At 44.3% G+C, this 23,786-nt stretch overlaps 1 protein-coding gene across 41 annotated transcripts in view; it reads right to left on the bottom strand.

Annotated features, from left to right (window-relative positions):
• The window catches only part of Map4k4 (mitogen-activated protein kinase kinase kinase kinase 4), a 163,572-nt gene that overhangs the window by 41,986 nt on the left and 97,800 nt on the right, over positions 1-23,786 (bottom strand). For all 41 annotated transcript variants that reach the window (XM_087203791.1, XM_087203734.1, XM_087203737.1 and 38 more), the window contains exons 6-12: positions 19,619-19,709; positions 17,701-17,831; positions 15,650-15,704; positions 14,230-14,308; positions 10,518-10,693; positions 8,450-8,522; positions 6,940-7,150 (exon numbers count right to left, since the gene is read on the bottom strand). In XM_087203791.1, coding sequence (XP_087059917.1) covers positions 6,940-7,150; positions 8,450-8,522; positions 10,518-10,693; positions 14,230-14,308; positions 15,650-15,704; positions 17,701-17,831; positions 19,619-19,709 — 816 coding nt within the window. The remainder of the gene's footprint in view (positions 1-6,939; positions 7,151-8,449; positions 8,523-10,517; positions 10,694-14,229; positions 14,309-15,649; positions 15,705-17,700; positions 17,832-19,618; positions 19,710-23,786) is intronic.

Raw genomic sequence — 23,786 nt, 5'->3', positions numbered from 1 at the left:
TTTGCTCTTTCTCCCTTTGTCTGTCCTAGAAGCATTAACTCTGCGCACAAACTCTCCCGCCGCCCATGGTAGGGTGTGAAATGGAACTCATGCTCTAATGTGTAAAACTACAGCTCTCAGGGCTGAAGTCTCTTTATTACGTTCTGTTCCCCAACCAATGTACTTCCTGCCTATGGTTTGAGAGCCTGCATTTATAGCTTAAAAAAAAAGTTATAGAAAAAGAGAAAAATTAGACTAGAGTCTGTGTTCAAACCCAAATGCAGGGAGAATGGAAAACAACTACCCAAGTGCCCATGTCCTCGGCAGCTTGGCTTCCCTTGCAGCCCTGCCCTGGACTTGGTGAGGACGACGAGGACACAGGCAGACTGTGGAGGATCCGAACACAGGGGCCGTACCCACGTGGAAAGACCCTGAGAAACACACACTCTCCAAAGGCACAGCCCCAGTGACCTACTCCTCCAGGTAAGTCCCACCTTCTAAGGCTCACCCAGGTAGTGAACCTTCCTAATGAATCCCTTGGGGTCAGCACCTGTGACCCAATCAGCTCTCCAGGGCCTGACTGGAGCCCTGCACGCACAGTCTCAGGGAGGCCTCACCTTTACACCAGGACAGAGGCAGAGTGGAGCACAGGCAGGGCTCTGACTGATCCCTCCTTTCTCTGCCTGTCCCCACCCACTCCTCTTCCAACAAGTCTCGTGTTTAGCCCCACCTATTTGCCTACCATTTCTGATTCTTCCAGGATCTGCAGTTAAAAACCAGTCTAGGGCCAGGGATTTAGCTCAGTGCCACTGTGCCTGCCTCACAAGTGCAAGGTTCTGAGTTAGATCCCTGGTGGAAGGAAGGAAGGAGGGAGGGAGGGAAGGAAAGAGAGAAAAAGAGAGAGAGAGAGAGAGAGAAAGAAAGAAAGAATAATCTTGTTTACTATTTACTTTCCACAGTTCAATCATCCTTTTCCAGTTGTCACTGTTGCTCATACTATTTGCACTTCTTCAATCATTTCAGTGGAATTTCTCACAGAAAGTTTCTATCCCAATGAACCTCAAAGTCAATACAATTCTTATCTGAAACAACTAAGAGTCATTATAAGTTTAATTAAAAATACACTATCAAAATGGACAATCAGCATCTTAAAAGCAGCTAAAGGATACCTTTAAAAATCTCAATTATCAACCAAAAGCTTTCAAAAGGCTTTTTCTTCTTAGTTTCCTGTGAAACTTTAAGACCTAAGTTCCTAAGAGCATGAGTTGTGTCTTGTTCATCTTCTCCTCCATAGCAAATCACCTTCATGAGAGCAATGCATTAGTTTTTGGGGACAGGGGCCTCAGGCACACTAAGCACACATTCTACCACTGAGCTGCACCCTCAGCCTGTGTGTTCCTTTGGTTAAATTAAGTGTCACACTGAGTGTATCACATCCAACACAAAAACTGGGGTGATTTTACCCAATATTTAGCATTTAGAGTAATGAGGGTTAAAGAATCCACTCAGAGAGCAAATCTATCTCTGATCCTAATGCTTTCTCTTCAAATCCCCAAGTAGACGCACAAAGGCTTGAACAACCATTGTGACCTCAGCAGTGCCTCGCACTGGGAAAGCAGGCCCTGTGTCCCTTGGCGTGCTCAGTGAGGGTCTCTGACATTTCTACAGTGGCTCTGGGGCTCCAATGATAGACGGTCAAGCCAAGGGTTCATTTCCAAATGGTTAGAAATTCAAGCAAGTGATATACAATGGTCATAACCAAGAATGGCTGATTTGAGAAGTAGTTACTAATAAATGCCATGGGTACACAAGGGTAAATTAGAAATAGGCCTTCTCCAAGTCTTGTTGGTAAGATAAACGACATATAGTCGAAATGCAATACTCACACTTCAGGTGCTCAGTGGCAACATGTGCCAGTGACCAGTCTTGAACAGTCCACTTAGCCAATACATCATAACAGCTGAATGATGTGAAAACTAGCCTCTTGGATTAGAACCTCAAAAGAAAATAGCCAAAAATGAAGTGCATGCTGTCAATAGCGATCCCTGTGGCCTTAACCTTATAGCTGTTATTTCAAACAGGGAATTCTAATGAATATGCCTTTTCAGGCTTATCCCACTAAGAACGACAAACATCATATACTCCTTCTAAGTTTCTGCAAACTGATGTCATTGTTTTCTTAAATCATTCCTTCTTTAAAATAAAATCAAACAGATTGAAAAACGACATGATGCTGTAATATGAGTTCCAATCTCTCAAATTAGGAAGAGATTTCCTTATAACTTGAGTTTCCCCAAGAATGCTTGGGTAAATATATACTTTTCCAGCTATGCTTTAATTATCCAAGATCATTTTCCAATTTGGTATTTAAAGGAATGCTTTCCCTCACAATTCTAAAAACTTTTCTTAGTAAGTTACAGTGACAACAGTGAGGCCTATTTAATGCATGACACTGGATTTACACTTCAGTCAGTTTAGCTTTCAGATTCTGTTACAAGGTCTCCTGCTACACACACATTACCAACCCCTGAGGGTTTGTTTCCTTATATGCAAGTCCTGACTAAGCCATAATAGAGACCACTGCTTCTGCTCAAACACAGCTCCTTACCATCTTTAGACAACAAATAACATTTGCTGAATTAAACTCTTTAAAAAATGTACTGTAAATAAACTAACTGCTAGACTGGATGGCAAAAGAACATTTAAGAACTTTAAGAGATTCTTTTTTTTTTTTGGTACCGGGGATTGAACTCCAGACCTTGCGCTGGCGAGGCAGGCAGCAGAACCATTGAGCTAAATCTCCAGCCCTTTTAAGAGATTCTTAAAAACAAGACAGTCACCCTCTGCAAATAACTTCACTGCTGACTTGATAGAAAGGCCTTCACTGCAGGCCGCTAGGTATCTGTGACTGCCAAATACATTAAAGTTGGGACTGAGAGAAGGGCAGCACTGTACCAATGCCTCCTTCTGATGTGAGAAGCTGATGTTTGAAACAAAGGCCTTTTCTACAGGCAGCAAGAAGGGAGGAAAGGGTTCCTAGTTCTTCAAAGTGCATGGAAACACTGCTGGAAAGTCCTTGGGGGAAAGTAGTTCACCACCTTCTAAGATCTTAGAGCTAAGAAACACAACAAAGACATGACGTGGCATATTAATTTTTTTTTACTGAGAAACTTCTATGTTTTCCCAGTGCTAAAATTTATCATCAATATTAATCCTGGGCCAGAGATTTAGCTCAGTGGTGCCGCCACCTGCCTCGCAAGCTCAAGGTCCCAAGTTCAATTCTTGACACAAAAATCATCATCATCATCATCATCATCATCATCATCATCATCATCATCATCATCATCATCATCATCATCACCATCATTATCATCATCATCATCATCCCACTTCACACAGAAAATATTTATTTCTTGCTTCCATTAGCTTTTAATTTCTTTTACTACCACCCAGCCCTCCAAACTGCAATGGCAGGGATGAATTTGGCCCTGTGTCTTCTTGGGGGAGAGAAGCTAAGGAAAGACTGCTGGGCTTGTCCCGGCCCCTCCCAGAGGAACATGGGTCCTCCAAACTCAAGTGACAACTAAGACTCTAGGGCAAACAGTGTGAAGGGAAGATCACAGATGGACACCTAGAGGCTGAAGATGAGCATCTTATTAGCAGTGCTCTGGAAGAGAAAGGGGGCATGGGTAGCCAAAAGAGACCAAGAGCTCATAAACCAAGTTCCTCACTGGACTTCAATGAAAAAACTAAGTCTTCAGAGTACATCATGGTCTTCATATGTTAAAAATGGAAAGGGATTTTTATTTGTTGTTGTTTTTAAAGAAAAAGTTAAGTTTTGGGAGTGCCAAATCAAAAGCTAGATTTCTGACCTTATCTACACTAAAAGCACCATTTATGTACAGTTTTAAGAATGTGATATTAACAGAACGAGACTTATTAAAAACAAAACTTCTCCACAAAATTTTCTTGTTCTTACCCAATACCTCAGTTTCCATGAGGTCAAAATAAAGACATACATTCAGGCAGCTAGGAAATCTACTTAAATACGTAGTGGGTTCAAAATCATATCCAAAGTAGACTGGCTAAAGAAACTTAGGTGAACTCCTCTTGCTATTCAGGTTTTCTCTAGAATAACATTTTTAGTATTTTTATTAAGCTTAGCCAAAGAACTTGGAAAACAAGCTAACTAAATGTGTGAGTGTTGGGAAAGAGGAAGAAATAGATGCCAAATCACATTCAATAAAAAAAAAAAAGATGAAATAACAAACATACTTCAATTTTCCTGAAAAAACAAAGACATAACCATAAACAGAAGGGCATACAATTTTTTGAAAAAACTTAGCTAAGACAAAGTTGTCTCTGTGCTCTAAACACCAATGGCACTATCAATCACTAGGATTACAACCTTCTAATGCAGGTGGACCTCTATCCTACAGGAATTCTGAATATGGGCAATATATACAGAGCAAGCTCACCACCTGGAGTTTGTCCCCAAGGGAGGCACTCAGGTGGACAGCTGTGAGGGACAGGGAGGGGACTGCCTGATTCCTGTAGGAATTCGGCTGCATGCACTCAGAATTTTCCCTTTTCCTCCTGGGAACCTCCAAAAGCAGTAAGAAAACAGAAAAGACCTCATTTTCAACAAAACTGGGAAACACTAAGATATTTGCAAAAGCTTCCAAAAGATTCCCCTGACAACACAGCAGCCAAGGAGGAAGTGAGCAGAGACAGAAGAAAGATGCTAGCAGCAGCAGGTGTCAGGGCCCAAGATGGGGACACACACAGACACAGGCACACACACAGACACATACACACACACAATACAAGCTCCTGAAAGATGACGGACCTAGGAGGGTCAAAGAAGAGGGTCTGGTTGGCAGGAGAAATTAATGAGCCTGGTTTCATGGCAGCTGCAAAGAAAGGAAGTGTGCTGCACTTCCCTGCAACCTCGACTTGAGAGAAAGCTTGAGGCTTTTCTCTTCCCCCCTTCCTATGAATGAGGCTTACTATCTTCACCTGTTCTAGTCATCAAATAAGGAATCAGCATTCCCCCAAGCAGTTCGGGCTGAATCTTTACTTTCAATAAAGGGGCCTTACAATGAGTGTGAACAATGCCTAACACCCTGGAGGCAGACTGCTAAGAATTCAACATGCAGGCTCTGCTCATGTGCACATTTCCCAGCTCATCCTTCCAGAGGAAGGAAAGAGGGACAAAGGGCTCACCCTGAGTTTGAACTTACAGGGCTAACTAAAATAGGTGAAGTACACAGACACCCCTAACTCACCAGCAGCTGTTTATTTAATAAAACAATAACTCTTAATCTTAGTTCCTCACCTAGAGCCACAGGTCTCCTGCCCCAGCTCACCACTGACCCTGTGGAGAGGCTGGATAAGGGATCCTCATGTCCTCCGACACCTGAAAGGCACTTCCATGCCCATGCTACCTGATCCGGTCCCTGGCACCTCGACCCACAGACTGCTGAAGTAACCAGTGCCACCCGGCCTTGGAAAGCTCAGCTGAGCATGAGAACAGGCGCTGGGGACACCATATCAACAAGCACTTAGACCACGTGGAACATCCCACTACAGCAAGTCAAGTGATCAACATGCAACGCCACCTCCCAAGCCCACTCGGGATTTTTAAACACCGAGGAAAATCTTAACAGAAATACTACAAAGAAACTGCAAATAAAACATAGGAGAAGTGATATAAATACCATGTTGTCCCTACCACCGGGGAAGGTATGACCTGTTTTCTTTAAAAGCCCTGGCTGGGAGCCAGGGGTTTAGCTCAGTGGCACGGTGCCTGCCTCGCAAGCCCAAGGTTCTGAGTTCAATGCCTGGTACAAAAAAAAAAGTCCTGGCTGAACATTTCCAAGCTCCTTAGACGGGTACTGATTTTCTAACCAAGGGGCAAATCATAGAGTTTTCAGAGTCCAGATTACAAGTACACAAAACAAAACAATGCCTCCCCACCAAAATGTATTGTTCAGTAACTCGGCTTGCAGCATCTGTTGTTACTCAAACTGAACTCTGCTGGAAAATATCAATACAGGGCTTTATGTTGTTTTCTAGAGGAGAAACATAAAGGCAAAACAATTAAGATGTTTGGATTAAATGGAAACAAATGATTATTGAGACATTTGTGGCTGTGAAATACACAGCAAAAGGCCACCAAGAAAAGAAAATCAAAGGTGCTTCTGACCCCCCAAGTACAATCCCACAGGAATGAATTACTTCTACAAATTAAAATCAGGACAGCTGTAGGGAGCCACATCACGAGTGCTGACTCTATAAATGGGTTAAGTGAGCCAAATGTACTTCCCACCATGCACATAACTTACCCTAAAACTCTGTTCTCTATACTCTCAAATATACCTGAAGTCAGGACACACAGAGAAAAACCTTTTCACATGACAAAGTCTGAAGTTTCAGAAAAATGTGGCCCAGAGGCCAAGAGTGGAAAAGAAAGCAGGTCAAGGCTGACCAAGTCGACTTGGCCACAGGAAAGCTTTTCTTTTTTGTTTTTTAGACAGGGTCTCACTATGCAGTTCAGGCTGTCCTTGAACTCACTATGTAATCCAGGCTGGCCTCAAAACTCATGGTACTCTGCCTGCCTCAGCCTCCCAAGTGCTGGGATTACAGATGTGCACCACTACGCCTGGCTTACAAGGAAACTTTCCACGAAGCTGAGGGATGCCACCTTTGGAACGCAGAACTCGCATCTTACAGAGAGTAACTGTGGGATGGGTCTTCAGAGCTCTCACGGGAAGGACGACCTGGCTAGAGCTGCAGGAGTGTGAAGAGCCACAGCATAGGCTCTTCTCAGGAGTCCTCTGAGCGGCTGTGCCAGGGGACAGGTGTACCCACAGCAGGCCACAGGGCATGTTCCTGGGAGTGCCCAGCTACCAACAAATAGACGGGAGGCAAGGCCAGCAGGGACATTCCCTTCTCTACCTCCTCCAGCCGCCGCCTCTGCTCCTTCTGCTGCTCGATCCGCTTCTGCCGCTCGGCCAGCAGCTGCCTCTTATACTCCTCCTGCTCCCGGAGCTGCTGCTCTTGCAGCAGCTGCTGTCTCCGAAGAGCCTCAGAGCGCTCCTTGTTCTCCTGCTGCAGTCTCAGGAAGTCCCGGCGCAGAGTGGACTCCCCAGGCACGTTGACAATGGAGCTGTGGGGGAAAGCAGGGCTTCAGGGGTGCCCACACATCGCCCAGCCCCCTAGAGAGGTGGCAGCAACAGCATTCATTCCTCTGTCTGTTATTCTGAGACAGGGTCTCTCTATGTACCCAAGCTGGCTTCTAACTCGCAGCAATCCTCCTGCCTCAGCCTCCTGAGTGCGGGGGATTACAGGTGTGCATCACTACACCTGGCTTCTTTTACCATTTAACAACAATCAAAGGCTAAATCACCTCTTCCACCTCACCAGACCACCCATTTTCCATTAGCAAATAGAAATATCAGTGTGCTCTTCAGCATTTAGCTTTCTTTCCTGTTGATCTGGCCAACTCCCAAGCCTTGGTGTGTATGCTGCCCAATGTCCCTGGTCAGGGTCAGAGTTGAGCCCACGTGGGCTTCAGGAACGAGTTACTGCACAGACAAACTGACCCGTGGCTTCCTTGCTCACCACCCTCCACTCAGAATAATATGGCAACAAACAGATCTCCCAAACTCTTCTATTTCCCTGAATCATGCCCTTATCCGAAAACAATTACACTGCTCAAAAACTGGTTGAAAATCCTCTAAATTTTTAGTTTAAAATAGGTTCATATATTCTTCACGAGAAGATGCCATGGGTCTCTTAATGTAGCACATTCCCTTCTCCTTCCACTCTTGTCTCTAGTCTTCCCAGGTCCCCTTCACCACCTTCTGTCCCCTCACTCAAGTCACAGTGAGGGCAGCACGAGCAGCTGCCTGGCAAAACCATTACTAAAGGCCAGATTCTCTGATCTCTGACTCATGTCACTATGAGATTCATGTAGTTCTTGGTCCTCAACCCTACTTTATCACACCTTGGGAAGCCAGGGAGAAACCAAAGCATAGACCATAAACTGGGTCAGCACTGAGCACACTCTAAATGGGAAATCAAATGCTGGTAACCACATCGGTGGAAGAGTAAAACCAAACAAAAAGAACGGGGTTGGGGGTCGTCATTGCTCAGTGGCGGCCCCACCTGCCTGCGCGCAGGATGACTCTGTGTGCAGGCAGGACCCTTTACCAGCTTTGAACTCTGGATCCCCAAACACAACCACCCACTCTGAGTGGGGAGGAATGAGGTGTAACCTTGGTTAAAAAGGGGGGGATGGGGGGGCATCTAGCAGGAGTCTGTCATAGCACAGGAAACGGGGACAGCAAGGCACTTGTCAGAGATTTAGGATCCCTTCCTTTGATCCCAGGCCTTCGGAATCTGCCATCAGCCTGCAGCCTAACTTCTGCCCAGAGCGGGTAGCTGGCTGGGGCTGTGTCCTCACCTCGGCTCTCCTTCCTGCTCAGGCACTTCCTCCTCCTCCTCCTCGCTCCCACTGTACTCGTACTCCGTCTCATCTGTGAACACAAGGACACAGGGACTGTCACAACTCCTGACCTGGGTCTGCACAGGCCAGAAGCTCCAGCATCATGGGAAACACCAACTTGTCCAGGATGTGGGTTGGGGGATGACATGCTAAATTCCCATACACAGAAGGTGGACACTCCTGGGCCAGCCTGACTCCTGGGCAAAGGCCGACTCTGCTGTATTCAAAAGACCCAATGGGATGTTCTGAGTGTCTCAGAGGAATGCACAAGAAAAGTGACCAGCAAATAAATCAGTAGGAGTCTGTCTGCACACCAGAACTCCAAAGAAAGAGAAGCAACTACTGAAAGAGGCTGAAGCAATCAAAAGATTTATTTTGGTGTTTTTAGCACCTGGGAGACCCAGGGTGCAGGCGAGAGAAAGGTCTGCTGGGTGGAGAGGAAGGGAAGCACTAAGTGGATGCTAGCACCCCAAATCAAATACTCTCACAAGCTATGAAAGGCAAAACCAGAGAAAAACTAGGTCCAGGGATGTAGCTTGGCAGTGCCATGCCTGCCTGGCAAGCACAAGGTCCTGAGTTCAATGCCCAGTAGAAAAAACAAAACAGAAAAACTAATGAAAACAGTAGAGCAAAAGAAGAGGACAAAAACTATTCTACTTACACCAGACAAGCAAAATTTTCAACATGAGTAATTAATTTTCACTGTACAGATTTTATCCCATTTTCTCAGAAGGTAAGAGGCCACTGTATTAGTCTCTTTGCAAATGGCAGATCAACTTCAAGGAGCAGCCTCATGCCAGAGAGCAATCAGAACCAGAAACAGAGAAGAGATTAACAAAGTCTACTCACAAACAAACAAAAGACTTCTGCTTTTTGTCAGAGATACGTAAGATGAAAATCATTTTCCTGGTGAGAAAAACAAGCCTAAGGACTTAAAATGTGGTTCTGGACAAACCCATCAGTCTATATATTACATTAACTCTTCTCTATGCTAGACAATCAGACCATATAATTTTAATGGACACATAGACACTTGCTGTTTCTAAAGAGAATTCCGACCTAAATAATCATTGGACTCTTTTAAAATTGGTACACCATTATTTTTTAAATTCTACATTATAAACTAATCCTAGACAAGAAACTGAGAGTATGTGGAAGGTGAATGTGAAACACAGTTACTGTGACTGAACATTAAGAAACTAAGTTAGTTGCTCTGCTGTTTCTACCCACAAGACATGTATGGTGAGGAATCAGACATGGTCTAGGGCAGGCACTTAGCAAACACTGGTGCACAGCCAATGTTCCGTGAATGTTAGTTTTTGGGATTAAGTACAGTGATGGGAAAATGACTAGAAGTACTGCTTAAACTTAATTGTTACTTTGACTGGCTTGGGAACTGTCTAGAGCCGGGAATGTCTGGGCAGGTCAAAGACAAGACTCTGGTACTGTATTTGGTCCCTGGCCCCTTCATCTCTGACATTGTTCCCCTGCTTTGCTTCCTGAATGCCATGAACTAAGTGTTTTTGCTCTACCAGGCCCTTCTGCCATGATGTTCCTCCTTAGAGATAGCAGACCATGGAATAAATCCCTTGAAACCACAAGCCAAATTAAACCTTTCCTCCTGTAAGTGTGGGTGTCAAGTATTGTGTCCCAGTGACAGGAAAGCTTACTAATACATCCACTACACAGAAAATATTTTCCAAAAATAGGAGCTACCATGTTGGCTAAGAGTTAAGAAAAAAAGACATCTCTTTTAGCCTTTACTTCACTTTGTTGTAATCACATAGTTTAATACGCAAAGCTTAACTACTTTCATGACCGAATATATAAGAGGGGAAAAGAACATCAACAATAACTTAACTGAATACCCAAGTTCTCTAGGCCTGATCCCTGAACCACATGGCAGAGACAAACAATATGACCTCTGCGTCAAGTGAGCAGCTCGGTGTCACCCTTGGGGTGTTCTAGTTGGCAAGAACCTAAAAAGAGAAATTTAAAAGGATCAAAGTATAATCAGGCTTAATACCTTTCTCTCCTCTCTTCTTTCTGGTCCGGTCTATATGGTCTTTAAGCTGGATTCGAACTTGCCTTTCATTTGGCTGATCCCTTATAAAAGGATGCTTCAAAAGCTGTTCGGTAGAGGGCCGCTGCATGTAATTCTTCACCAGGCACCCCTCTATAAAACTAAAAAATTTCTTTGACCTGTAGAAAGAAGGGAAAACTATCAGTTTCTACCACAAAGAGCAAAACTCCAAAACATCAATAACTTACAAGCCTGAAAACAAAGAGTTTCAGAATTCACAGTGAACGTACTGCAAGTGCCCAGGAACAGTGTAAAAACAGGAAGAGGAAGGTGAGCTCACTGGGGACCAGGAACAGCAATGTAACATAGGCTAAGATTTATGCCACAATGACACTAACAACACACCACAAGCAGACAGCTACGGGGAGTTTAAAATCTTGTGTTGCTAACTAATCACTAAATCATGGGGGCAGAGAAGGGAACAGAGGGAGGGCTGTACTAGCATGAGGCACACAGAGGGTGGATGTTGGGACCTAGAAGACAGAATAGAGAGAGATGAGAAAGGAAGCACGTCAGAGACCAAAGCTGGCACTTCTGAGTCTGCTAATCTGCTGCTGCAATCGAAGTGTCACACTGGCTGACTGACTCTCAGGCCTTCCTGCTCACAGGTGTAACTGACAGCTGTGCACGGGCATTTGCATGACTAGCCACTCTGAGTGCTGTCTGTTTCTCCACACTCGTGAGGACCCAGACCAATCGTCATTTCTGCCACTCTTGAGAATCCTATCTGTGGAGACAGGGCTCTGGACTGTCCCTAGGGCAAGGTGGACCCCCACCAGCATTCTGCCACACATTCCCCAAAATAGGAGCCCCTCTTCTGGAGTCGCCTGTACTTAGCAGACTGCACACTCAATGTGTCTTTTGCCCCTACTGGTTGCAAGTAGGGCAGGTCAGGTCCAACTTATTAGAAATGCTCAGCTCTCCATGTGGCATAACACAAATGATATGTAATAAATTTTTGTTGAATGAATGACTTCTTCAGTTTTTAGAAATATGACTCAGAAAATTAGTTCAGCTCTAATTATTTTGCTGCTCGTAAGAATGACTTCTCTTATTTCCACCAAAGCTTAATATTTTTTTCAGTTTGACAAATATTTATGTGTTTATGTTAGGCTATATAAAAAATTTACATAGAAAATAATGGAGAAGTAATTTAGGTATACATGATAGCAAATTATAAGTAAGCTTTCAGAGGAAAAAAAGTCAAACTGGTACAGTGGTTGGACCTAAAGAAAAGGCAGGATATTTGATGGTCTAAAAAGGTAGGATATTTGATATTCCTAAGACAGGCATGAGGAGACAGAAATCCACAGAGCAGAAATATGAACAAAAGGACAAACGTACCAGAGGAGAGTGAGTCATTTTCTAAGGATTGTATGAAAAGTAGAGAGAATGGGAAAACGGGTCAGGATCACTCAGAGAAAGACCCTCAAAGTTACTCAGCACTGCTGCTCTGTGGTTAATGAGGAACCTGAAAGATGCTACACAGTACTGTAAAGCAGAATGCTGTACACAAATATCCCCAAACTGTGCTCCCTACGGCATCACTGCAGGGAATTTATTAAAAATACAAATACCTGAGTCACTCCCCAGACCAGAAATTTGGAGCCTTGGTGCCCTGACTTAAAAAAAGATTCCAAAAGGGGGCCTGGGATTTAGCTCAGTGGCACCACACCTGCCTCCCAAGTGCAAGGTCCTGAGTTCGATACCCAGTAACCCCCCCCAAAAAAAGATTCCAAAAAGTTTTCATGCTCTGTATCCAGACTAACATTTGGAGACCAAGCATCTATAGTACATTCTTTATAATCAACAGTTGAATTATGCTGGAAAAGTCACTGACTGTCTTTTGATGGCCACTTCTCCAAAAACAATACAATAATAAAAATTTACATCTTGTGTTCAGGAAGATAGCAAAGACAACAGAAGAAAACTGTGATGTCTGCAATCATCTTGCCCTTTCAGAATACATGAGGACAGTGATGTAAATGGATAAATGTGGGGAGTCATCAAGTTCAGTTAGAGCAAGCTTGGTGTCAATAAAGAACCCAGGAAGCAGTTATCAACCCCTACCATGGTCTGTTTACTCTAGTGTATGTTTTGCACTTAGTGGTTAACTCCAAAGTGCAAGCAATGGACAGAAAAAAAAGTGTGAAGTACCCTTAAGATAGAGCATTGAGTAATCCACTTACTACAGAATCCATTCAATAAAATCTGACTGAGAGGGCCAGGGATTTAGCTCAGTGGTTCCGCCACCTGCCTCGCAAGCGTAAGGTCCTGAGTTCGATCCCCAGTGCAAAAAAAAAAAAAAAAAAATCTAACAGAGAAAGAGAAAGGAAAAGAAGACTCACTTACTTTAGTATTAGCTAGACCGACTCATTCAAATCCAACAAATACTCCTGGGCAATGTTTACTACACATGTGGTGTCTTGGGGCTGGCTGGCCACCCGTAAGGCCCAGCATTATCATGCCTTAACAGAGCTGATCAATCAAGCCCCACATCTTCACAACTGTGTGGCCTTTAAGAACTTCTCCACAAACTAGAGAATGGAGGGAGATGACCTGAGGTATATAGGATAGAATAAGGTGACAGGCAATGCATAAAGGATGAAAAGAAACCCTGCCAGCAGAAAAAGGTAAGGAAGGACAGCACAAGGTGCTAGGAGCCAGGATAGTAAAAAAAGGGAGATGCATGAAAGAAACTGGGGTGAAAATGTCTGGGTGCATCAATGACCAAGAGGGGAAGAAAAACTGCAACACATCAGAAGATGAGCAACCAAAAAAGGACAGCACAGACAATCACAGCTGAAAGACCAAATGCAGAAAAGAAGGCTCAACATGGACATGTCCTGGTACATGCACTTCAGCACAAGAGGTAAGAACTTAAGAGGAAACAACATTAACTTGAATCAAATTTAAAAAGAGATAGGGAGTTTGGGGACACTTAGTTGGTGGGCAACACTTAGGGACCAGAGAAAGGAGGGGAAGCTGCCATGGATGGAAGCTTAAGTGAAGACAGCGGACAGAAAAGGCTCAGGAAAAAGTTCGGGAGAGGACAAGTAGGCAAAACTCTAAATTCCAACAGCTGTCCTCAGGATGGGCGTCCTCTGTGGATGTCTGTCAGTCTTTTCTCTGACAATGCAAGAGAGCAGCAAGGGAGAGTGAAGGTGGCTGCCCAAGGAGAGAAGACCCATCTGTTACTACACTCTTCTGGAGTGAAATGGGGTATGTCCAGCTTCCTTCTCAAATAACTAGTGAATCCTTCCATTAAGTTTAAAATCGTGCATCATCTGAGAAACTTCAAGTAAGCACAGGTTTGCTTTTATAAATGATGTTTCGAAGTATATTACAGTATGCTTAAATATCTAAATGGAACTTTTTTCTTTAACCAGTGATAGTGTTTCATATGGTCACTTATCGTATTGGAATTCTAAGAGAATTTATCAAGAATCAAACTCAGGGGAAAACAGGCACCTTTTAATCGTGCTTGGAGGTAATGATTTTTGTACTCAGTGAAATTACAATGGCCAGAATTTTATCTCAGAAGAAAGTAAAATAAGAAAGAGGGAGATAGGGGTAAGGGAAGGATGAAGGAAGGAAGGGATAGAGGAGAGAAAAGGAAAAGAAAGAGAACAACAGACATCCATACTTTGCTTACCATTTTTTTGACTTCAGCCGGGGAGGAGGGTTTCTGGGGATGAGAAACAGTGCTCTCATGGGGTGCATGTCACAGAGAGCTGGGGAGAGGAGACGCGTGTCAGTGCAGCACTTGGTTCACTCACTGTGCCTCCTAGGGCACACTCATAACAATAGCACATGCTCTGTTCCACACTGACACGCTGGCATGTCAGTTTGGACTTCTAGTTATAAAGTCTAGGGCACACCTTGAATTTCCCATTTAGTAACAGCAAAATAAAAGAACAAGAGCAGCAAGAAGAATATACAACTTCAAAGAGACATAAGAAACTTTTCATAAATCAAAGTTAAATACTAATTCAAAGTCTTAAAGGAGGTAATGTTTAAGTTTTTAAGCCATCTGTAAGACTGCAATAAAAATGACTGTTTTTAAGGATTAAATAAGACATGGCTTGCAAAGGCCTTCACACAACACCTGTAACAAACAGAAATGCTGCTGCTGTTTATCACTATAGCTAGTATTACAGAGGGTAAAAATGTGAGTGTACTAACGGAGTGGATTCTGCACGGTTGCTGCACTTCCATCCCTTGCTCTGATAAAGACTGTGTGGCAGACACACACATCAATGTCTCACCACAGGCACTATGCATCTCCTTGAGTTTATTTACCTTCAAGAGAAGCTCACAAGGCTGCTAGGGATGGGGGTGGGGGAGACCACAGTATTTCCTTTGTGAAGGAAAACAGACAAAGGATCATGCAATCTTCCCTGTCTCAATTCCTTAGAAGGAAACATGAGGGAACAGATGAAACAAAAGGCAGACACTCATCTCTGTACAGCAAACTAGCTCTTAGATGTCAATATGTTTTTTCATTCATTCAACAAATATTTATTCAGCAACTATGTACCGGGCAGTTACACACTGTTTGGGAGTATCTATTTAAAGGGAGACCAGCAGAAAATTTGTGATTTTTTCCCTTTTTCCTTGGCAATTCTATCCCATCCCTGATCAAAAATCAATTTTATGATGTTTTCATTGATTTAATCCAAGGAAGCCAACACTCTTACAAATGTTCATTAGGTGACACCAAAAACAAATTATTCTGTAAATAAAAGGTAATACTCCCATCTGTAAAGTCAAAATTTAATAACAGAACTTCATGTGTTAGAACTAATTTCACTGAATGTTAAATTTAAAATGTAAAAAGAAAAGTTAGCACTAATTATTTAATCTCTTCAGGACACACATATGAACATTACTTAAATAAAAGAAAATACAGCTTACAGATCTCTACAAGGAAGCCTGGCTGCCAAGAATTCCCTTTATATCTAAAACCACGTGTTTAGCATTCCTTCATCTACCGGGCCCACCAGGAATGATGTCAGACAGGGGGCTGGGTTAGGTTACACGACAACTTGGCTAGAGGAAAGAAAGTGACTTACGGGGAGCACCTTCTGCCATCTCAATGGCTGTAATGCCACAGGACCAAAGGTCACTCTGCAGAAAGAAAACAGCATGTCATAACAGCTACAAAGTCACAGCTTATTTACATGTCTGCCTGTTCACACAAAGGAAATACAGGCTTTCTTCCAGGTACAATCCTAAAAGAAGTTTGCCAGGAACTTAAAGCACAAACACATCTATAAGGACATTTTATAAGTGAGTGAATGAATAAAACATAAAATAAAATTAATGTTGATTTATAATTAAAACCACTCATATGTACAAATTAAGTAGAGATGGTTCCCTTCAAAACCTCCCTATAACTAATCAGTCAACAGTCTCCTCTTCACGTTACTCCTTCATGTCTTTATAGCATTAATAAAGATTAGTCTCCTGGTCCATATTTAAGTTTACTTTATGTTGCTACCTCAAACTTAATTAAAATTTGCAGAGTTTAAAATACAGTAAGTGTTCTTTATAAAATGCACATAACTAAATTCATGGAACCAAACGTGGTTCTCTGCTTCACTCCATGCTGGGCATCCATGCTCCCCTCTCCAGCCACACAAGGAGCTGTTGGGGACTCATGTGTGCTTTTTCCAAATGGCGCCTGCAAACGTCAGTTTTAAGAACTGCATCTAACTTCACCCCCTATACCAATAAAGTTCCTGAACAGCAAGCACTTTTGTCTGTTTTGCTCACACTCATATGCACACCCAAAAAACGCCAGCTGATGAACAAAAGTTATCATCTGCCAATGTTTCTTAAAATCCAAAAAAACTCTAAAAAGCAGACAACAGACAATCAGTGCCATAGTATATTTTCATTTATACGCTATCCTCTCCAAGGAAATACCTGACACTTGCTCAGTTTGAAAGGTCTCCACATAATCTACGGTCCTGTTATGAAGCTGGGGACAGGCCTGCAGACCGTCCCTTACCACGACAGGGTGTCCTACACACAGGAACACACAGGCTTGATACTGTCCCAGAGACAGCTTCTGGGGGCCTCCATGGTAGGATAAGCAAGCGGGGTCACAGCTTTCCTTACAGGAGACTGCACTTAGCATCCATCCTGTGACGAGAGCCAGGCCTTTCCAGTTGATTGGAAAAGGCACCAGATAAGCCCAGAGGGGGGCAGGACATTTTACAACAGACCTAGCCCCTTCGGCAATTTAGTTTCGGGGGGAGTTGTCTAGATTTTTTTCAAAAGTGTTCTAAATTTGAAATGTTCTCAAATTTTAAACTTAAGTAATAACACACTAAAAGAATGGCAAGTCACAAAGTCTGTAATTTGATTTAAAATTATTTCACCTAAGAAATTAAAATTCCTCTGTAACACTGACTTAAGTCTCATTAATTAGGTATTATAATAAATACTAAATATACTGGGGACTGTCAGGACATGAACTCAGTTTTGAATATTGTTAACAGGTACATTAACCACTCTGGCTCATTTAATTATAGCCATTAATTAGTTTTAAAGAAATTTTTGTAAACAATCTCTTTATTGTGTGTGTGTGTGTTACACCTGGATCAAAAAATGCATTAATGGGCCGGGGATTTAGCTCAGTGGTGCCACTGCCTGCCTCTCAAGCACAAGGTCCCGAGTTCGTTCCCCTGTATAAAAAAAAAATGCATTACTGACTCAAGTCTCTAGAGGTCAGTGTAGGAACTTCAGAAAATTCAAGGACCTAATCAAAGCTGTCAAGCTCTTTAAACAAGAATAGTCTAAAATTTCCTAGGTGAAGGTATTGTACATCTTGACAGTGTTTTATAAAGAAAAATATGTGATTCTAATGTCAGCTGGCAAAGCAGACAGGATGAGGTGCTGGACCAACTCCAGAAGAGCGCGGGCACAAGGCAGCAGCATGACTCCTTGGGAAGGAGCTCGCAGGCAGCAGCAATGGATAGACAGACAGACAGCAATCTACACACAGTGCCAGACAATGTGCACCCAGAGCAAGGCCTCCCATCTTTCTCACTGAAAAAGCAGCTCCTAAGCAAGGCACACCATCCCCAGGAAGAGCCCAGCAGACATCACCCCTTACTCTGTAGTCATAGGTGGCATCTGGGTTCTCGTCGCAGGCGATGACCTCGGGTGCCATCCAGTAAGGAGTGCCAATGAACGTGTTTCTCCGCCCAACTGTCCTGTCCAGCTGAGCACTCACTCCAAAGTCCACTGTGAAAGGAAGACAGACAGGAACAGGGATCATGGTCAGTAAACACGCAAAATGCAGAGGCAATGTGAGGGGGAGGTGTCCTTGGGGCACAGTGAGAGGGTGCTGCTGGCTCGTGAACAATCAAACTGCGAGGCAGGTGATGCTGTGAAACAGAGCCCACTCCTGGGCACGGCCACCAAGTCTGCCAGTCCCTCTGCCAGTCTGGATGCTCCTGGGAGCCCGGCCTGCCCACCAGTGACCAGCGCAGAGCCTTCTGCAGGGTGGTGCTCATTGGTGCCTTCAGAGAACAAGCCTGCATCAACCAAGTGCAAGTTCAGGGGAAGAGACCCAAGGCCCCTGATGTGGCTTCTGAAGCAACACTGGGGTTTCTTAGAAAGAGCACAGTATCGGTGCACTAAAGAAAGAGCACCAAGAATACACAAAGAACACCTCCCAAAGCACTTGGCACCTAGGTTTCTCAAGGTCACTTCTATCTCCCACTCAACTCAACGGTGATGGTGGTCTAGAGGAAAGACCCTGTAGGGGCAGCAGAAGGCCCCCTCTCTGGACATCACCTGCCCTTGAGTCCCAGCCAACATCAGGTCACATACACTGCCACGGCCCCCACAGGAACACAGAGCAGCAGGACCAGTTCATGTGCAAGGTCAGAGTGCACTTCTGCTCACAGAGCATGTGAAGGAAGCAGTGCGCAGCAGTGGGTGCGTCACTGACGGCTCCTGCTCCTGCTCTTCCTTGAGGAAGCCCCAGGCTGAAGAGTCAGCACAGACCGCTTCCTGCCAGCTGATCACAGGGCAACCACCACAGCCTGGCACCCCACCCGAGGGCAGGGGACACACAGCTCTCCAAGTCATCAGTCCTCCTGATGCCCAGGACGCCCTGGCATAGGGAAGATGGACAACTTCCCTGCCTCATTTCAAACAAAGGTAGACTAGATTCTTGTGAGCATAAAAAAGGTGTTTTTTTAAAATGATGCATTAGTGGAAGAAAAATTACAGCTAATACTGTTGGAAACCTTGGGAGACCACTATATGAGAATAAAATGGGAACAAGTTCAGATCCAGCCAAAAGAAACAGGTTAGAAATCACTGTAAAATTATCTCCAGGAAGACTGGGATCTGTATCTAGTCACGTACAAATTTCTCTAACATTTACTACATGTAAGGTGATGTTACAGGTGCTGCCTAAGAACACTCTCAATCCAGCTGCTGCATTCCCAGAACTTACATTCATTCTGACAAATGAGACAGAAAAACAAGAAAATAAATAGTCATAAATTATAAACTGTAAGCAGTACTGGGAAAGAAAATAAAGTCCAAGACAGATCAGAGAGTCAGAGAAAGCCTCTGCAGATGAGGAAAAACCTGTGAGTCCAAAACTGAGTTTAAGTGCTCCCAATGGGAGACAGTGTGTGCAAAGGCCCTGGGATAAGCCTCTGCCCACCCCCCAACCCAGCAGGGGCAGAGCAAGAAAACAAGAGGGTCACAAAACAGGGGGAAAGTAGTAGAGGTCAGTTCCTAGTACATTTTATGGGCCAGGGTAAAAAATGTGGATTTTGTTCAAAGTAAAATAGCCACTAAGGGCCTTTAAGCGGGAGAGTAACACGGTTGCATTTAAACATCAGCCTGGCTGCCATACAGAGGAAGCAGCACAGGAGAAGCGTGGGGGAGGGCTGAAGCCTGGTTCCCACACTCTCCACCAGAGCAGAAACAGGGAACACAGGCACAGCACGGACCGTGGACTTTCAGCTAAATATGCACACAGCAAGCGTCAGACTACACCCACATACCAAGTTTCACCTCTGCGTTTTCCGTCAGCAACACATTCTGGCCCTTGATGTCCCGGTGAATCACATGATGAATGTGAAGATGTGCCAGCCCCTGAGGAGAGACACATGTAAGCTTTACTCTATAGCCCTGTAAGTGAGCAGCCAAGGACGCATCTCTTACAACATGCAAATGTGGGCCAAGCAATTTTGGGAACTCCTGTTTGGGACACAGGACTCACCCTCAGTGAATTCCAAAGAAGACATCATCCGCACTCCCACACAAAGAGCCCTGTCCCTGCCACCCAACCAGAGGGTTCACTCCCAGCTGGGGGCAACACAACCCTCCTTGCTGTGCCTTTAAGACACACTGTAGATTGCAGCTGCAGTTCCTTGGCTGTAATTTGTGTTATTTGTGTACAGGGTGGGGCCTTTCCCACGCCAAGCATCTATCTTTCAGTGGCTGATGCTGTGGTATATGTGAACCAGACCCATCCCCAGAGGACTAGAGAGGGTTTAAAGGCTGGCTCTTACCACATGGTGACAAACTGCTAGGTGCTGGTCAATCCCAGCTCCACCCCAAGTGTAAAGTGACTCTGCCATCTGAAAAGCCTTGTGCTGAAGTAAAATGTCTTTCTTTTCCAAGAAAACAAGCCCTGCTGGGCATCTAGCACTTTCTGATGACCTTGAATCTGGAGGGAAGGCCAAGAGCATGTCTCTTACGAGGTGGGGGGAGACAAACACACCTGCTGCATCCAAATCTGCCTGCAAGACACCGATGTGTCATCTCAGAACTCACTGACTATTCTGTGCTTCACTGGAGAAGCCAAATCTATACCTCATCTGCCTGAGACACAGCAACCTGTTTACTCTGAAATATCTCATTACAAAAAGGATGGGTGACAGGGTGCTCATTTGATTTTTCTCTTATTTTTCTGCATGGTTTCACCGTATTATCATTACTTTGTAGTATATGAATGAAATACAGCAACTCCTCTAGAACACTCTTTAATTCATTTACTAGTCTGCAGTGAACAGAGTCTATTGGATGATTGTTTACTCTTCCTAACACAGGATGTGCAAATGTGGTAAACACAGCACTGACTGGGAAAAGCCACACACATGGATACCCAAGTGCCGCCTGCATTTGGCATGGTGTGACACCCATCAGCAAAAGGAGGAAGGAAAATGAAGCGTCCCTAATTCTCAGATTCCTGCTTCCATTACTTCCATTCGTTTCTGTCCTCCAACTTGTACAAATCTCCTTCTTACACTTTCACAGGGTTATCTTAGCAACCAACTGAAGTACCCCTGTCATCTTACACTGACAGGGCTTTGGGGCTCTTGTCTGCTGCCAGCAACAGATGCATGAAATCATGCCTGTTTCCCTGTCTACCGTGCTTAGGGACAGCTGCTTCTGTGCAGGAGAGTTGCAGACACTGTCTCCCAGTGCTGCAGCAATGCTAATCTGAGCTAGGATTACCCGGAACAGGAGCCTTTCTCCCACATGCACTGCCTGGGAGCAAGCAGCTACTCCCCTGCCACAGTGCAGGTCACGATTGCTTCCCCTCAGCAGAGGGGCCCAGTGTGCATGCTTGTAACCACCCATCCAGAGCAAGCAGGACACATGTCCTGCAACTGTCTCACCTGAGGACAGAGAGCAAAAGGATGGTCAAAGGCTGACCCTCAATACTGGTTATGGAAAGCCCCAAGTTCCCACACTCGATATGAAATACTGGTTTCCACCACAACGAGAAAACGGCTGCACACCTTGGGAGGGGACAGCGGGCTGGGAGGAAAACACTGCTTTTGTTGGTGAGCCTCATGGTCCCGAGATCTCAGCAGGCTGGCCCTGGGATCACCTTCCACTGATCTCTACAGCCTGCATACTCACACCTCCGCTCACAGCTGGCTCTCTCTACAAAACTGACTCATGGTCACTGCTATGTTCATACACACACCAACTAGCAGATAATACCCTCACTCTCGTTGGGACACACATCTGGTAGCTCTTGTTCATTTAAACCATGGCCCTGGAAAAACTCCCACTGTGCATGAAACAGACATGACAGAACCTCCTGTTGTAGATGCCCACCGTGGAGACAAGAGTTGCGGCATCTCAATAGGCTGTCTGCCTGCTGTCCTTTGCCTACCACATTGGAGCTGGTTAGGGGCTGCAAATAACCAACACTTCGCTTCAATGCTGCCTGAGACTGGCGGTGGGAGATAGTTAAACACACTTAGCAGGCATGATGGCAGACAACGCTCATCTGAGTGTACAAAGCCACGCCACGCATTTCAGCAGGCAGCAGAACACTTGACCCTGAGGACGCTGTGCCAAAGCTAACTTGCAGTTACGAAATCTCATGTTGGAATTCTACACAAGAAAGGTATGTGGATGTGTGTGAAAACCTGAGAGATAGCTGTGTGCAAACATGACACGTCACATGATTCACATACTCTACTCTCTTCTTCACCTAGCAACTGTAATTTCCTCAATTTGGGATCTGTAACACATGTCAGGAAATAAGTCCTGAGAGCTGATCCACACAGGGTGCAGAATCAACAATAAGGGCTGGACTCACGAAGGACAGGTAAGCCTCATGGCCAGTTGACCCGCTAACCCCACTCTGTTCTGCCTGTCACTTCCAGAATCCCTCTAGAGCAGGCACAGCTGGACAGGACGAGTAGGCTCTCCCTCGCAGGCTCTGGTTCCTGCAATCATCCTGGTGGGCAAGACCCTGCATGAAATTGTAAATAGAGGTGCTCCCACCACTCTGCTCCCTGCCTCATAGGCTTACAAGGGAAGGGCACTGTAAGATATTTAAATAAAAAGAAATAAAACATTTCTCTAGGAATTCTAAATGGCGGTTTTTTAAGCCTGCAGTCCTCTATAAATCTTAAATATAAAAAGTAGGTGGCTTTACCTGTAACTAAAAAATAAAATGTTACAAATATTACTTTTATTTTACTTGCAGGAAAAGCAAACTTGATTCCAGCTTAACTCCCTAAGTCGTATTTTTAAAATAGAGTTAGTAAATAAAATATATTCAAGTAATTCAAGGATGAGGTAGAAAGAAAAACTTATGATGGAAGGAAAAGAGGGAGGCCATTAGTAACTCACACATAACTTTCAAATAGAAAATCCTAGGAGCTGGTGTGGTGGCGCATGCCTATAATCCCAGCACTCGGGAAGCTGAGGCAGGAAGAGGACCGTGAATCTGAAGCAAGCCCGAACCACATAGTTCAAGGCCAGCCTGGGCTACATAGCAAGATCCTGTCTCAAAACACCAAAAAGAAAAAAGAAAGAAAGAGAGAAAAAAACACAAATATAAAATCTTAAGAGACACCACTCAGGCTGTCAGGATGGCTTTGCTACTCAAAGCAACCATCTAATGGCAACTAAAATAGCAATTCAGAAACTTGCTCTAAGATCATTAGCCAGCTCTTCAATTGGCTGTAAATAATACTGAACAGCAGAACATTTCTTCATAAAATACTGCAACAGATTCTAACAGCTAATGCCAAAGTCCACAAGAGGATTCGGAAAACCAGCATCAGGTACCCTAAGCAGTGCTTTGTAAGCATGTGCACGGTTTATTCTTGGAAAAGCAACAGTTTGAGATCTTTCTCTATCCCTTCACCCTGGTCTCCCTTTAAACTCTAAAGCAAAGTTGGCACTGGGTATTTCACAATGGCCTGGAAACCAAATTCAGGGAAATACAAACAGTTGTCTCTAGATATTGAAGGGGTTTGTTTCCAGGATTCTCTGAATGTCCTTTGTAGACCAGAATCAGAGGTTGTTCGAGTCCTTTCCATAAAATGGTACACGGCTAGCACATAACCTGTATTTCCCTATACTTTCAATCATTTCTAGACTACTCATAACACCTAACACAATGTGAATGGCACATAAACAGTTGTTATGCTGTGTTGTTTAGGGACAAGAAAAAGGTCCACACGTCAGTACAGGAGCAATTTTTTCCCAATACTTCTGACCCACAGATGCAGAGGTCTGACTGTATTTTTAAGTCTACCTCCTTTAGGGATCTCCCAGACCAAATCATGATGCAGCTTAAACCACCAAAGCTCACTAGTTACACAGAGCCCTAGGCTATGAAAGACAGAATGATCTGTTATAGAGTAATATACAGGCAGACTTGGGGTCTGAGGCCAGGGTGAGGCTGTGGGC

Source organism: Heterocephalus glaber, unplaced genomic scaffold (genome assembly GCF_053883595.1).
Source record: "Heterocephalus glaber isolate CG9 unplaced genomic scaffold, H.glaber_assembly_v1.0 deba00000470, whole genome shotgun sequence".
NCBI classification, from domain to species: Eukaryota; Metazoa; Chordata; class Mammalia; order Rodentia; family Bathyergidae; genus Heterocephalus; species Heterocephalus glaber.
Note: the sequence above shows the minus strand (reverse complement) of the source record. Positions and strands in the feature narration are given on the sequence as shown.